The sequence below is a fragment of the Corvus brachyrhynchos genome, unplaced genomic scaffold (assembly GCF_000691975.1).
Source record: "Corvus brachyrhynchos isolate BGI_N302 unplaced genomic scaffold, ASM69197v1 scaffold5, whole genome shotgun sequence".
NCBI lineage: Eukaryota > Metazoa > Chordata > Aves > Passeriformes > Corvidae > Corvus > Corvus brachyrhynchos.
In genome coordinates, this window is record NW_008238321.1 from 11,245,524 (window position 1) to 11,261,251 (window position 15,728).

Consider the following 15,728-nt stretch of genomic DNA (forward strand, 5'->3'; position numbering starts at 1 on the left):
CTTCTTTTAGGAAGGAGGTCTTGGTAGCTATAATGGTTTAAAACCCCATGAAAGTGTAAGAAATCCCATCAGTCATTAGCTCAGCAGAAGTTAAAAGCAACATTGATACAGTTTTGATGGAAAATGCTACTTTGTGCGTTTAGTTGTGTGTTGGGTGGAATTTTTTTTTTTTTTTTTTTGTTTTTTTTTTGTTTTGGGTTTGTTCCTTTGTTTGTAATCACTTTTAGCTGTTCAATTCTTCAAGTTCTTTGAGGCTAAGTGACAGGATCTCTCTTAGTCTTTCCTTTCTGGAATATTTTGGACATTCTTATGCCAAACTGAACTTTTGCCTTGTTACAGATATGAACAATGACCATAGTTAACAAGCCAAAATCTTCAAAGTCTAAAAAATCTTCCTCAAGACGGTCTGACAAATCTATGAAACCCCGTACTAAAAAAATGACATCACGCACTGCAAGTTTGGGCCGGGTACCTCCTACAGAAGATCCAAACAAAGTCTCTGTGGACAAAGGTCCTGGGGGGCATATTTATTGTAGATCATCTCAAAAATCAAAGCCTTTTGCCCAAAGAGATCTAGGTAAGTGTCTTTTGTCCTCCCTCCTTTTTCTTAAAAACAAAACCAAAGTAGAAGCAGATTTTAGTTGTTGCATTGCTATAAAATGGGCCCACAATGAATCAAGAGTTCAGCCATAGACTTCAATTCTGTGCATCCCCTGAGGCAGCTGCAGGGATAGGTGTTGCAGAACTTGGTTTTATCTATTTACAAATCAATTGTAAAGTATTTTTTATTTATGTATAATCAAATAAGGGGAGCTTTTCATAGTGCACAGATGTACCTAGGTCTCTTCTGTTCTGGAGAGAAAAGTACATTTTACCATTCATGGCTTCCATTATTCACAAGTCTTTGAATAATAACACTGCCCAGGAAGAGATTTGATATTTGTAGGGTTACTTTCTGTACTTGCTTGTCCGTCTGAGTTCTTCTTACTGTGTAACCACAAGTGTAAGTTTGTGGTTGAAGTTACAATAAGGAAAAAACCAGTAATTTAATTAATAAAGAGATTAAAGGATATAGATATAAAGAAACCAGGTACTAAAATAGAGTGGTAGTTTGTCTTGCATTAGAAGAATTAAAACAGATTAATAAATTGTTGTCCCAAACAGTGTGTTGACCAGCAAATTCACGTGGCAGTGTTAAAGCTGTGCATCGTGTGTTGCTGTGTTTTGGAGTAGAGCTGGTTCTTCAGGCTGCTCCTGCAGAAACCTACCTTTTAAATACCTGCTTTAAAACAAAACCAATACAACTCTTTCTAAAAGAAAGTTTTCTTGCAGTTGTTAATGATGGGATTGCTCCGCCACAAAGAATTCTTTTTCCACCTGAGAAAATCTGTATGGATTGGCAACAAACACAAAGTGTTGGAGTTGGGCTGCAGAACCTCGGCAACACATGTTTCCTTAATTCTACTCTCCAGTGTTTGACCTACACGCCTCCTCTTGCCAATTACATGCTTTCTCTTGAGCACACCAAGTCATGTGAGTACTTTCTAACACTATAAATCTGTTGGACAGCTCCAGAGGTGAAAGAAAAACAGTGGCTCTGTGAAGAAAATTCTTAGTTGTCCTGTTTTGCCTGTAGAAGCAGGTTTTGCACATGATCTTAAAGGTCTTTTTCAGCCTAAATGGTTCTATGATTCTGCTAACAGGAAGCTCAGAATTATAGGAGACATATAAAGTGAATTTGTTAATTTAATGTGCCACGGTAAAACTTAAAGAAAAGATCATTTCTTGCTTCATGTGAATAATAAAGTACATTGTAAAGTAAGGCATTTGATGAACATTTGGCATTTGGGCTTCCTGCTGGTGGAAAGGTGATAAAATTTAGGATGCTGGCGTTGAAGATTCTTAGTGTTCACAGCTGAGATACTGCAGTGCACTAATACTGTGATAAACTGTGTGTTCAATGTTGACCCATTAAAAAACCCAAACATTCTAGAGAGCGCTACAAACTAATATCTTATGAACTCAAATAGGAATTTGGGATGGGGCTGGATTAAAATTTAGGCTGATTTTAATCTAAATAATTAAGTTTGTATTTTTTAAATGCTGGAATTTGTGTTCTTTGAATTTTGTTTTTCTACTTGAATTTATTTAAGCCTAGGGGAGCTTCTTTTTATATCCATAAATGTGTTTTTTTCCTAAGGCACCTCTATGCTTTCTAGTATGGTATCTTAATGTGTATTCCTAGAAGTTTGATTGCATTTTGTTCCCATATGAAAATTATTTCCGTTCAGAATCGTAGAATGGTTTGGGCTGGAAGGAACCTTCAAAATGATTTAGTTCCAATCCCCTGCCATGGGCAGGGACACCTTCCACTGGGAGTGTTCCAGGCCAGGTTGGATGGGGCTTTGAGCAGCCTGGTCTGTGATTTTAAGAGTTTTATTCTGTACAGTTCCGCATATTAAAATGCCACAAAACTGTTGGGATATTGACACCTTAGGAGAAGGGAATGTAACACAGAGAGTGGACATTGCACCCACAACTTCGATTATTATTATTTTGGGGTGGGTTTGTTTTTAGCAATGTACATTTGACTGGAATCAGTCAAATATACATTGCTGAAAAGATACAAATTTGACTGGAATAGGATGCTGTCTTCTTTCACTGTCTAGGTCATGTAGAAGGATTCTGTATGATGTGCACAATGGAAAGTCACATCAACCAGGTCCTGTGTTGCTCTAATAATGCCATCAAACCTACGTCTGTTATCAATGGCCTTAAAAGTAAGTAGTATAGCTTTATTTTTTTTGGTTTGGTTTGGTTTTAGTTTTTCAAAGAGTTATTTGATGCATATAAATAATTCTGATACTTTAAAGAAGAGATATTTTAGAAATCTGTGTTTTCTTTCATTCTATAAGAAATAAATGTATAATAACCTTCTTATTTATTAGGAATAGGAAAACATTTCCATTTTGGCAGTCAAGAGGATGCACATGAATTCTTATGCTTCACTGTTGATGCTTTACAGAAAGCTTGCTTGAATGGAAGCACCAAGTAAGCATAAACTAATTAAATTTAAATGTTTCTTAGCCCCTCTTACTACTTTAATTACTATCATGAATTAAAATCTATGTCCTTGGTTTTCATAAAACCAAAAATTGTTTGCGGAGTTAACTGTGCTTTCAGTCTTCTGAGGTCTGACTCTAATTTATTTCCAGGTTAGACAGATCTTCTCAAGCCACCACGCTTATTTATCAAATTTTTGGAGGATATCTAAGATCTCGAGGTACTTTTTAAAAAAATCTACTGTCTTCCAAACTGATCTGTGTCTTTTTGTCGGTCTGTAGCAAAGGAATTTGTAGTTTGACTAAAGTAATGTGTACTAATAATTTAAATTCATGCAGTTAGTCTCATTCACATGATGTTAAGCATTTGTATTTTGTTTCCAGTAAAGTGCTTGAACTGCAAAGCAGTGTCGGATACGTACGAGCCATTTCTCGACGTTACTTTGGATATAAAGGTAAGATGTTTTGTGAGCATGGGTTGAGATGTAGAAAGGCCTATAGAGCTTCATAAAATAAAGTCATTTTCCTTAAAAACATATCTTGTTGAAACAAAAGAACTTGGTGGTGGATGTGGGTGGATTGGACTTTGTTATTCTGTGGAAGCCGTGGAAATGCTCTCTGTGTTTGGATTGGATTTAAGCTGGAAAAATAATAATTATGTCTACACAAACAGTGATACAATCATACTTCTCAATTATTCTACTTCAATATACATCTATTGTCAGACTGATGGGTTTGATTGTTCTCATTATTGGTGCCAAAGCATACCACAGATATTGTCTGGCACTGCAAAATTTATTTATTTGAAGTAGGATCATTTTCAAATGAGGTAAAGGCTCAATGAATTCTGTTTCTGTCTCCTCCTTCACAGTGTTTGCTGTTCACAATAGGCCACTTAAGTATGAACTAGCAAGGTTCTCTTGTATAGTGCTTGTAAGTGCTTGAAATTTTGCATTTCTTGTGACTTAGTGCTCTACTTTCTTACTCATCCAGGCAGTTACATCTGTCACCAGAGCTCTAGAACAATTTGTGAAACCAGAACAACTGGACGGTGAAAATAGCTATAAGTGTAGCAAGTAAGATTATTATTAATTACACTTTAATAAAAGATACACGTTTAATGCAGTGCATGACTTGGAGGATAAGTTATCTCTTGACTTTGTTTACCATTAAGACAGACATGGCTTGCTGTTTCATTTAGTTTTGTTTACACAACTAATATACTGAAATCATTCAAACCTTGGAAAATAATGCACTTGTTTCTAAGTGAGTAACTTTAATGTTTCTGTTTGAATATTTGGAAATATGTTATAAGAATTGTGTTGCTCACATTAGACTTTTATTCCTAATGTTGTCTGTACTGGGGCTTGTCAGCCTTCCTAAGGGTGAAGTTGCACACTAAAATACTCATGGCTGGAAGTTAAAAGGCGTGTCTGATAAGAAGTGGTGAGCTGGAGCACAGGGCCATGGACAAGGATTTGGGGTGGGAGGCAACACCAGCTTAGTCACACATAAACCCAGAAGCTTTAGTCTTTTTGTGAGTTTGAAAAGAAAGGTTTGGTATACATACAATGTCATTTCCATTGCAGGCAAGCTATTATATTACTTTTCAGTTTCCTTTTTGTTTTCTACCATTATTTTTTCTAATAAAGACTACTGCCTGAAAATTTTGTTTCTAAATACAAGTTACAGAATTTTATAAACCACCTTTTTTTTTTTTTTTTGTATTCTGGGTGGGTCTTTTTTTTACACTGGCTTTCACTATCAGTTTGGAATTCTGTGCCTTGTATTTTGACATCAGTTGGAAAAGAGGCTATTAAATTCTTTCTGTTTGTTAGCTCTCAGCAGTATTTTTCTTCACAATGTGAAGTGACATATTTCAGTCTTTATGCTGATTGTTGCATTTCAGGACTTAGTCTGTACCTCCTTTGAGTGTGCAGTGCAACATACAAAATTACCAATTTTGTTTTGAAAGACTGCAGAGGGTTTCAGTGTCTTTCCACGCAACCTCAGTTCAAGAAAACTCAATATTGTCCAGTGTCTGGCTCTTTGCAGAATGGCTGACTGTTTCCTTCCAGTGATTTTTTGTTTACATTTTTTACAGCCTTACCTTTTTGGCATAAGAAAGATGCATGTTCAGACATTTATTTGGCTATCAAGAGATAATGTCCTAAATCCTTTATTCCTTGTTCTGTAGAGCTGTCTCTAATGTCCTATCTTCTCTCTCTTAACAAAGCTGAAATGCAGTTTATGGATTTAAGAAAAGATCTAACATATTACACAAACAAATATCATTCAAATAGCATAAGCATGTGTGAGAGATGAAAACTTGTTTGACTTCTGGGTGAGAAAAGAATATACTGTTAAAAATATGTCTGTGCTTGTTTTAAAGGTGTAAAAAGATGGTCCCAGCATCAAAGAGATACACGATACATCGCTCTTCCAATGTTCTCACAATATCACTGAAAAGATTTGCAAATTTTACAGGTGGAAAGATCAACAAGGTATGTTTGTAGCTGGAATGCTACTTTATCTTCTCAGAATGGGACGTTTCCCAAAGATGAATACTCATTTTAAAGTTGTTCACATTTTCAGGCAGTACCTGTAAGAGAAATCGATACAACAACTTAGCAGCAGTGGCTGCTTCTTTCTTTTCTAATTGTGATAAAGTTCCTGTGTGACCATAAGAACATACCTTACCCTTAAAGAGCTAATTCTGTAGAAAATAGCTCCCTGCAGTTAAGTTATTAAATGTTGTTTCTGAGAATAGGCATTTTTAAGTGAATCGAAAAATGTGTAAGTCCCTAGTCTGTGTTTGTAGAAATGTTTTTTTCAGGCTGTTCTCTGAAGTATTTCAGGATAATGTTTGAATCTTTGTCTGTGTTTAGGATGTAAAATACCCTGAATATTTGGATCTTCGAGCATATATGTCCCAATCCATTGGAGAACCCCTCATCTATGCTTTATATGCAGTTCTTGTACATAGTGGCTTCAACTGTAATGCTGGACACTATCTCTGCTTCATAAAGGTAGGTGTCAGCTCAACTTCTAGCAGGGTAAAATATATGCTGGCAAAGAAATCAAAATGTTACTGGTAACCACTGGCTTTAGGGGAAAACATTGCATCATGTGCTTTGTTTGCTTTGGTGTGCTTTGTTCTGTAGTGCTCTATCTGTGATGTCCTTTGGAACGCATGCAATTCATCTGAAGTTGTTCTGTCTTTGTTTGCAGGCTGGTAATGGACTTTGGTACCGAATGAATGATGCCTCAGTAGAGCTTTCTGATATCAAAACAGTTCTCAATCAGCAAGCTTATGTACTTTTTTATATCAGGTAATAACAAACACCAGTTGTGCTCAGGATATTTTTACTATGAAGTTGTTGATACTTTTCTTGTGTTCAAGTCTTTTTCTTTTCACCCTAGGAAAATATTATTGTTTGTATACTTCTGTCAAAGTGGAAATTCCCCATGTCATTTATTATCTCTCGTTGCTTGACATTAAACTTCTGCTCTTGGGTACACTGCATTATATCTGCTCTCTGTAGCTGGCCACCTTAGAAAAAAGGAGAAATCATGGCCATAGATGGTGTGAGGCTGAAGCAATGCTCTGGGAAGTCATTGTAGGAGGACTATTATCTAATCTTCAGTTTGTAGTCTTGGCTAAATCTTCCTCATGTGTCTTTCATGTCATATACACTGTTCCTGTGAGATTATAGGGTGGGGTTTAATCCAGGGACAGGCTGAAAGCAAAGCTCTGAGCTAAGGTGCCCTTGTCTCCCAAGGCGCTACGATCTGACGCTGGGCGAGCGAGCCTTTTACCTGCCCGCGCCGTCCTACCCCCGCACCTTCCTCGGCCAGCGCGGAGCCAACAGCAAGCAGGCTGCATTTATGGGGCCACGCCTTCCTCCTCACATGATCAAGGTAACTGGAGCAGGGCAGATTATAGCACCAAATTATGGTGGGTTTTCATGTGGGGTTGGGGGTTTTTTTTTGAGTTTTTTCTTCCCTTCCACACTGCAGGTTTTTTCACGGCCCTCATGCTGGAGCCAGAGTTATTCAAACAGTAGCTAATCCTAAATTGTGCAGCCTTGCCACTTTGTTACTTTACCCTTCCAGCTCAGCTTTCTAAAGCACTGAGAGCTGTGCTCGAGACAATTTAAGTCGTCTATTAATGCCTAAATAATTTAAATTTACAAAGTAAAAGCCCCGTCCCTATCACTGTCACTTTAGTTGAGACAGTGATAGAAAAAAAATTGTCTTGTTCCTGGGTACCAGCAGAATCATTCCAGTGTTGTCAGAGAATGTTTTAAAAGGAAAATAAATATTTTTGGGATAGCTTTAGTCAATGTTAAGTTGTTTGGGTGGGTGTCAAAACTGATGCTCATTTGATACCAAAAGCAGGATTTACACACACTTGTTGGACTTGCAGTTATATTGGAAGGGAGGTGAGGTTTCTTCTTAAGTGTTGAGGCAATCTGTAGAACTATTTAGCGTGAGAATTCAGTGTTGTAAACCTTGCAATGCTGTGTTTGAACATATCCATCTTACAATCTCATTAAATCCAGAATTCCAGTCGCTTAAATGGAAATGGACCCTTGAAAGAGGATCCCAGTACTGTTGGTGTTGCTGTAAAAAGGCCATCTTCAGCTCCACCAACAGCTTGTGTTCAAAACTGGGCAATTTCCAGGCCTTCAATGACAGACCCTTCAAAGCCCCAGAAGATCACGATCAGTATTCACAACAAGCTGCCCTCACGCCAGACGGTGTCGCAGGCGGAGTGTCCGAGCAGTGCTGTGGAGGAGGAGGATCTGAAGCCCCTTCCTTCAGCCACAATTACAAACTCTTCCGCAGCAGAGCCTACCTCAAACCTAGCCGCAGTGTCAGTTGCTACTAATGTCTCCAAGCAGGAGGTTCCTGATGAAATCTTTGTTGAGCCAGCAGTGAATGGAAACCCTAAGCTCTGTTCTGATAACACAGTCCCATACGGTGCAGAACCTTCAGGAAAATCCGAGGAGTCCAAGGGCTTGTTTAAAAGGAATTGCAACGTCATATCTTCCAATGGAATTCTGATTGGGAAGGTGGTCCGTACATTGCATAATTCCCATTCGTCCTGTCAGAATGCTGAAGAAAGATCCCAACATGAGCTGCCAAAAATTGATTCCTTAAATGGTGCTATTAGTTTAGATAATGAATATAAAGAAAATGGACTGAAACTTGATGATTCCACTTGCCAAGTCCAACCCGTTAAACCTTCTGAGATTTTCTTCTCTAAAGCAAATGGAGTGCTTGAAATGGTGAGTTACGTTTGTTCCTCTGGACTTCCTCACCTGTGATATATTCAATATTCATGAGCACTACATTCTAACCCTTTGTGCTGTTATCCCACTGAATTTGCAGAGCTGAGCTGACACATGACATATGTCAACATAAGAGAAGTTCAGGGAGAGAAGACTTCATAAGTTTCATAAAATAAAGTTTTGGGCGAAGTGGGGGATGATGTGTAAAGTGGGAGTAGTGCAGGTAGCTCAGTGTGATCTTGTTTAACATCTAATGTTGGAAGTTTGTCAACAACAGTAGTTTTCTACTAAAAATAGCTTTTTCTTTCTGATTGTTAACTTCTGTGTTTTAATTGTAGATGCCTAAAGCTTTGTCACCAGATCCTCAAGGTATCTTAGAATCTCTTACATACAGCCAGTTGAACAGCTTGTCAGAGGAAAAAAGGTAAAATGAGTACACACTGATTAAAACAAGATTTCATACAGGTTTATTATTATTTTACCCCTCTACTAACACTACTTAAGAGATTTACATCAGTACAGAGAATTCCACACTGTACATGTGGTATTGCAAACATCAGCACTGGGCACACATTATTCTGATACTAAATACAGGCAGACAGTTTCACTCCTGTAAAACTTTCACAGGATGTTTTTACATTTTTCTTCCATTGTCTGGAATACTTGCATCCTAGGATGAGTGAATGTAAATTCCCACAATCTGCTCTCCCGTTTGGGAGAGAGTGGGAGATCTGTGTGTTTACCTTTTTTCTAACTGGGGGGAGAGCAAATATCACTCTTCTGGCTACTGATGTGATTCAGAGCTGCAAGTGGAAGGAGATGGATGTGTTGGGGTTTCTAATGAAAACAGGGGGATTTTCTCTCAATTTTGCTTGTGTGTTATTTGAAAAATGCCTAAAAATGGTGGATTTTTCAAGGCAAGACTTGAAGAATTGAGAAAAGAAAAACTCTCCATGGGAGCAGAGGGAGGTGTAAGAATAGTTTTCTAAGGACAATGTCTTTCAGAGTTTTGCATTAGCCACCTTTTTTATTTCTTTTTTATTTTATTTCTTTTTTTTTTTTACTTTAGGAGATTTTACTCCTAATATCTTTTAGATGGACTTTTTCAAGTTAAAAATATGTTTTTGTTTTTATGCAGTGTCTCTGGATCTCAGAAATCTTCTGACAATGATGGTCTTATGGAAACTGTAGTGATGGAAGCACTGTTTGCCTATGAAGATTCCAGGAAGGTTTCTTCCAACTTCAGCTGTGAGGTTGAGAAACTTTTTACTCAATCAGATTCTGAAACTGTTTTTACCAAAGAAGAAGTTGCTGAAAGTATTATAACAAAAGCTGATAATGCACATCTCAATATTAATGGTCAGCACAAGGTTAGGAAAAAATCCTTGGATACTGAAGGTGAATTCCTTGGGCAGTGCGAGTCTGAAGACATCAGAGATAAAGACAAACTAAGAAGATCAAAGGAACCTGAACTCATTTCAAAAGAAAATCCTTTGTACATGAAAGGGTCTCCTGAGAGCAAAGAGAAATTAGGGCAAACTTCCTCTATAAAGCCTGACATTGAATGTAGTTCTAAAAAACTTGCATCTCTAGATATTACAGATAAATGCCAAGATACGAAGGACATTTCTAATAACTATGTAGAGGTACCACCCGTTAATGACTCCTCTATTACAAAACTGGATAAAGTATTGGAAAGTCAATTTTCTAGAGCAGATGAGGGACTGAGTAATAAAATATGTGAAGAAGATGATAAACATATGAAAAAAAATAAGAAAAAAATCCACGACTCTAAAAGAACTGACAAAGAGCACTACCGGAGGAAGAGAGAAAACTCGGACACTGAGGAGAAGGAGAGGCAAACCAGAAACAAACCAGATGATCATTCCCACAGGAGGAGGAGCTCTCACAGCATGGAAACAAACAAGCAAAGCCGTCATAAGCAGGAGTATTGCAGTGAGAGCAAGTACAGATCCTCCCACAATGAAAGAAACAGTCCCAGTAATGGCAGGAGCTCAGGAAAATATTCTCGTTACAGATCCCGAAGCAGAGAAAGGACAGATCCAGACAGGAACAGGTATTATTATTCCAAAGGAGACAGACCTTGGATTAGAGAAAGATACTATCAAGATGAACCACGGAGATGGGAAAAATGCAGATACTACAATGATTATTATTCCTCCCATGGAACAAGGGATGGTAGGGAGAGGAAGTCCTCTCATTGTGATAAAGACTATGACAAATTGAGCCAAGCTTACAGCAGGTCACACAAGGATTATCATTGCAAAAGCAGATGGGCTCACAGCACACTCTCCCGAGAGGAGGATGTGCATCACTTCAGCAGCCACAGAGCAAACTTCCACCACTGTTCAGTACCTCAGCAGCACTCGGAAAAATACTCTCGTGAAAGGCACACACTTCCACCAGTGTCAGCTCACTCAAATTTTGAGGACTCTTCCCGGGAAAATGAAAAAGAAAAACTAAGAAATAGCAAAAGAAAATACTCCCACCAAGAAGAAAGTGGAAGTGACATAGAAAAGAAATGCCGAAAGGTGGATGACCAAAGAATCAAAAAGTATAAGAAGGTCAAGAAGAAAAAGAAGTCCAAAGATAAACATCGAGAGAAGGATTACAAGTAAGCAAGGATTCCAGCATAATCAGCAATTTTTTCCTAATTATTTTCTGGGTATTTCTCATGTCTGCCTTTTTTTCCTTGTTTCTAAGTAACTTTTCTGTCATAATGTGACGGGATCATGTCATTAGGTTGGCCAAGTGAAGATAGGAAAGATGTTGCTGAATTGTGTTAGAACACTAGAGCTGGACAATGTAGTCAGAATAACATCTGCACACCGTTCTTGGTTAGGTTACAATTTTAATTTTTTTTTTTTAATTCCCCATATGCCTGTTAATGATTTGTGTACAAACCAGGACCTCTTGTCCTTCATTCTGAGGGCTTAAGGTTGCTGCATCTAAATTAAGTTAGATGTGCAGAAATTACCACAAAGTAGCAGACACTCTGCAAGTCGTCACCTGTGGTAAATAAATAACATTTCATATATACATCAAGTGCCACATCTGTTTTTCTATTTTTAACTTGCATGTTTCCTTCAGACTTTATGATTTGGATTGCTCTGTGCTCCACTTTGACAATGACAATCGCAAACATAAGAAAAAGAAGAAAAAGAAGAAGCACGACAGGAAACTGAAAGACTTATTGGAATATTTAGATCCTCGTTTCCAGAAGAAAACATGGGAGAAGAAGGAAGAATCCCATCCTCCAGATGACCATTTATGTGAGCAATACAGAAACCAGGGCAGTAAACAACCCTACAAGGAAGAGAAGCCTTCTGGTGCAGGTGACAGCAAGAAATACAGCTCCATGGCATCCAATGAGTATGTCAGAGGTAAGGGGCCCTGGGATGCTGGCAGGACTCCTGGTTATTCATAACCATCTTTAAATGCTTGTGTGATAAAATCCCTGGGTTTTGTCATGGCTTCCAAACACTATCGTGGCAGGGGCTTGGAAATAGATGATCTTTAAGATGCCTTCCAACCCAAACCATTCTGTAATTTAAGTAAAATACCACATTCAGCTGTTCAGAGCATAGAAACAGTGCTGGTTGCTCAGAGTAACAGAAGTTGGTGATGATACTGAAATATTGTTGGTCCAGGTGTAGCTCTGCCTTCTCCTAAGCACAGCTGTCAAACCTCCAGAGGACACTTCACAATTAAACACCTGGAGAGTGTTAAATTCCTGCTATTGTTTTATTCAGTTGTGGGGTTTTTCTGTTAGCATAGGCTTAAACAATACATAGAAGTGGGCTGAGGAAACAGCTCTTCCCCAGTTTTTAATATTTAGAAAATCTGATTGGTGCTTCTTACAAAAAACCTGAATATGAATTTGTGTGCCTGACTAAATTTACACTGAGCTCTCAGCTGTTGCTTGTCATAATCTCAACTTGGGCTCACAGTAGATAAATTAATTAAATTAATTAGCTCTAAAATTATGCAATGAAGATGATTGCATACTGCAACAAATTCAACATCTAAAATCAAACTTGACAACATCTCCCATGAAATTTTTGCTGAACAGAAGTGTTTATTATAGAAATAAAATATTATTAAATGGCTATTATCTGACATAAACCAGTTCCAGTTACCCATCTATTTTAATAAAAAACCAAAACAATCCCCCAGCTATCTATTTTACTCGAAGATAAGTGAAGTAATCCCTGAAGAAGACAGCTCACTATCCAAAAGCAAATTTTATTGTCAAATTTTCTACGTTTTATACCTACCCATGGTTTAAGAACTGGGTTAATGGTCAGGAGGGAAAGCTGATTGTTCACCCATTATTCTTTAACAAGGAAAATTTAAGAACTGAGTTGAGGTCTTTCAAATCCTAATGTTGTAAAAAGAGATTTCATTTATAATACTCATGTCCAAAATAACCCTTATTGCACTAAAAGGTTATCGAGCTGATAAATCAGGAACTAAACAGAACAAAATGCTTGTGATCAGTAGGGGTTTGGCCTTAGTGATTTTCTGGCCAGCAGATGGCAAACTCGGGTTTTTCCAAACCAGTCAGGTTTAGTGAGGAGTTCAGTGTCCTGCCGTGCTCACAGGGCACTGGGGGTGCTGGGCTGTGCAGGGAGGGAGCCGTTCATCCATTGCACAACTCGCCCCTCACAACTCGAGGGGAGACGAGGGCTGGCAAAAGCAATTTTTTCAAGTCTTGAGAATTTTAGTATTTCCTCAAGTGCATGGATGTTAATTCCATCTTCTGGAAGGTCAATGTTTTTTTGGGTTTTTTTTTTTTAATGGGTCTCAGAAGTCTCTGAACAATGAAAGCTGCTTTCCAAAGAGGCCACTTGGGCTGTGTTTTTAGAGTATTGAACCTCTCAAACAAGGTAGGGACAGGCGTGGAACCACTGAAGAGGAATTGTGAGGTTGTGCCTTTTCACCACAACTCCTGTTATTTTGAAGGAATTAATAAGGATGAAAACAGCTAGTGCTGAGTTGTGGTTTAAGAAAAATTCACACAGGATGGGAGAAGGAGCAGCTTTGAAGCAGTTCTTTCCTACATTCCTACATGTCCTCTCCAGCAAATTTCTGAGGGCTCTGCCTTTGTGGCTAAGATCTGGTCAGCCTGACCACAAGATTGTTACTAAAACAACAATGCTGTTTGGGCAGACCTTAAATTAAATTTGATTCAGCCAAGGTCCAGCACTTGCTGTTAAAGCAGATGGCTCTGTCCTGTTCAGCAGCCTTAGCTGAGAACTGGGATGCAGTTGGTGTGTGAGGAGGTTGGATCCTGTACTGAGGGAGCAGATGGAGCTGGGGAAGATTTGAGCCTTTTAGAAATCAAGCCTGAGACAGTTTTCTGTTTAATGTCCCAGCAGAGCCTGACCTTGCTTCCTTTTGCCTTTCAGATGTGGAGCTGACTGATGAAAGCCTTCAATACTCAGACTGAACCCACCACCAACCCCAATGACTTCTGACCACCAACCCCAGCAACCCTTCACCTTCAAAACCAACAACTTTTCATCATCAAAACCAATGACTTCTTACCTTCAACGACTTCTTACCTTCAAACCTGACATTACCAATATTGACCATCAAAACTTAAAATTTATTATCAATTACCATCAAGACAAAATCCAGTCATAAGTGGTGCTTAACATTTCTGTACAGAATTTTACCATATAAGAACTTTTTTTTAGTTTTTAACTTGAGACTTTCTTTTTTAAAATATACTTCTAATCCAAAAGGGTGAAAACTTTTTACAACTGCTGAACATTGTAAATTACCACATAAATATCTCACTGTGCTGAGATAATGCCCTGGAATAGACCATCTCAAATGCTGCTTAATTACAGACTCAGGTTGACTTTATGTTATTCATGTAATGTTACTCCAAGTTAAGACATCTGGTGCAAGAGCGACCAGGAATTATAAAAGTTGCAACTGACAGTCTGTATATTTAATTTAAAGACTTATTTAAAACTTCACAAGTTTTGCAAGAGCTTCATTTTTTTCTGTGGTCTGACACTAGAAACTAATTTACTTCACATTTGAGTTATATTCAAGATCTGAAGAAAATCTTCTGGTTTTCAGCATTGTGAAACAACAAATATGCAGTTCTGAATGTATCTCTCAAGACTATTTGTATATTGTTCCATATGTTTTTATTACATTTTCTTAATATACTGTCATTTGTCTTAAGTCTCAGTTGTCTGTTTTGTCTCTCTAAAGTGTCTAGTTACAGACAAATTCATACTGTGATTTTTATTTTTATTATTAAATGCTATCAAACTGTGATGCACTTATTATTCACTGGTCCTGCATCAGGAGATGAGTGGGGAACCTGTATTAAATACAGTTCATCTGAATAATCTGTCTGGTTTATACAAGCTGTGTTGTTCAGAGATGTCTAAAGTTTGATCTTTGTTTTTTTAAAGATAAAAAGCACTTGCCCCACTGTAAATATATAGCATGTAAAATTTATATAGTATATAAATACAGCAAAGTTAAAATGGATTTTTACTTGAGTTTTACTTGAGTTATTTAACGTGCACTGTGTCATGGGAGCTGACTGCTGTCAGAGCATGTTTGACACTCCAGAAGTCACATTTTCCTCTCAGTGTAGGGGAGAAGATGCTGTTGATGTGAGCCAGAGAAGATCAGTAGCCCAGGACTGCAGCTGCCCAGACAACGATGCAGAAGGCTTCTCCTTTGAACTCAAAGCTGCCCCAGCCAGGCACCAGGCTGGGAGCGCAGCAGGAGCTTCTTATTGTGTGTGACAAAATAAAAAAAAACCAATTAAAAAAAAACAGCAAAAAAGAGCAAGGTTAATGTTTCACTAATACTTAAAAGTACTATTTTAGTACACGGAGAACACCACAAAGCCAAACCATAATGTACCTGCATAATGTTCCTATGGCAACAGTGATGTGACGTTACATAAAGTAACATGGCAAAGTAACCAACATTCCTGTCCTGTATCTGGCTTTTTTTTCCTCTTCTGTCCTCTGGCTCCAAGATCTGGTGGTGTGTCCTTTGTCTGACGAGTAACTCCAGCACAAGTGTCTCAAGGAGTTTGTGTTGCTGCTGTGCCTCTGGCTCTGGAGCAGGGAGGGCACATGGGGTGACACTGCCCCAGAGCTGTGGAGCAGCAGCACCTGTTTCTAAATGCTAATTGAGGAAACTAATTAATCTACTCCAGGAGCAGAGATCCGCTTCTGCCCCTCACATCTGACTGAAACTCCTGGCAGGGAACTGACAAAATAAAATACCTCAATTTAGGGTGGGTCTCAAGGGAAACCAGCTCTTACTGGAGTCACACTCATGTGGTAACACACTGCACTGA

The 15,728-nt window shown here is 38.3% G+C and overlaps 1 protein-coding gene across 1 annotated transcript; it reads left to right on the forward strand.

Moving 5' to 3' along the window:
* The first annotated feature begins 2 nt into the window (after positions 1-2).
* On the forward strand, positions 3-14,899 carry USP42 (ubiquitin specific peptidase 42). Its single transcript, XM_008633497.2, has 16 exons — positions 3-577; positions 1,333-1,533; positions 2,670-2,780; positions 2,949-3,051; positions 3,216-3,283; positions 3,447-3,517; positions 4,056-4,138; positions 5,455-5,566; positions 5,951-6,091; positions 6,294-6,394; positions 6,845-6,983; positions 7,628-8,356; positions 8,698-8,783; positions 9,498-10,994; positions 11,471-11,763; positions 13,792-14,899. Exons 1-16 carry the CDS (start codon positions 349-351, stop codon positions 13,830-13,832), a joined length of 4,005 nt encoding a protein of 1,334 aa, XP_008631719.1. The 5' UTR covers positions 3-348; the 3' UTR covers positions 13,833-14,899.
* Positions 14,900-15,728: the final 829 nt, after the last annotated feature.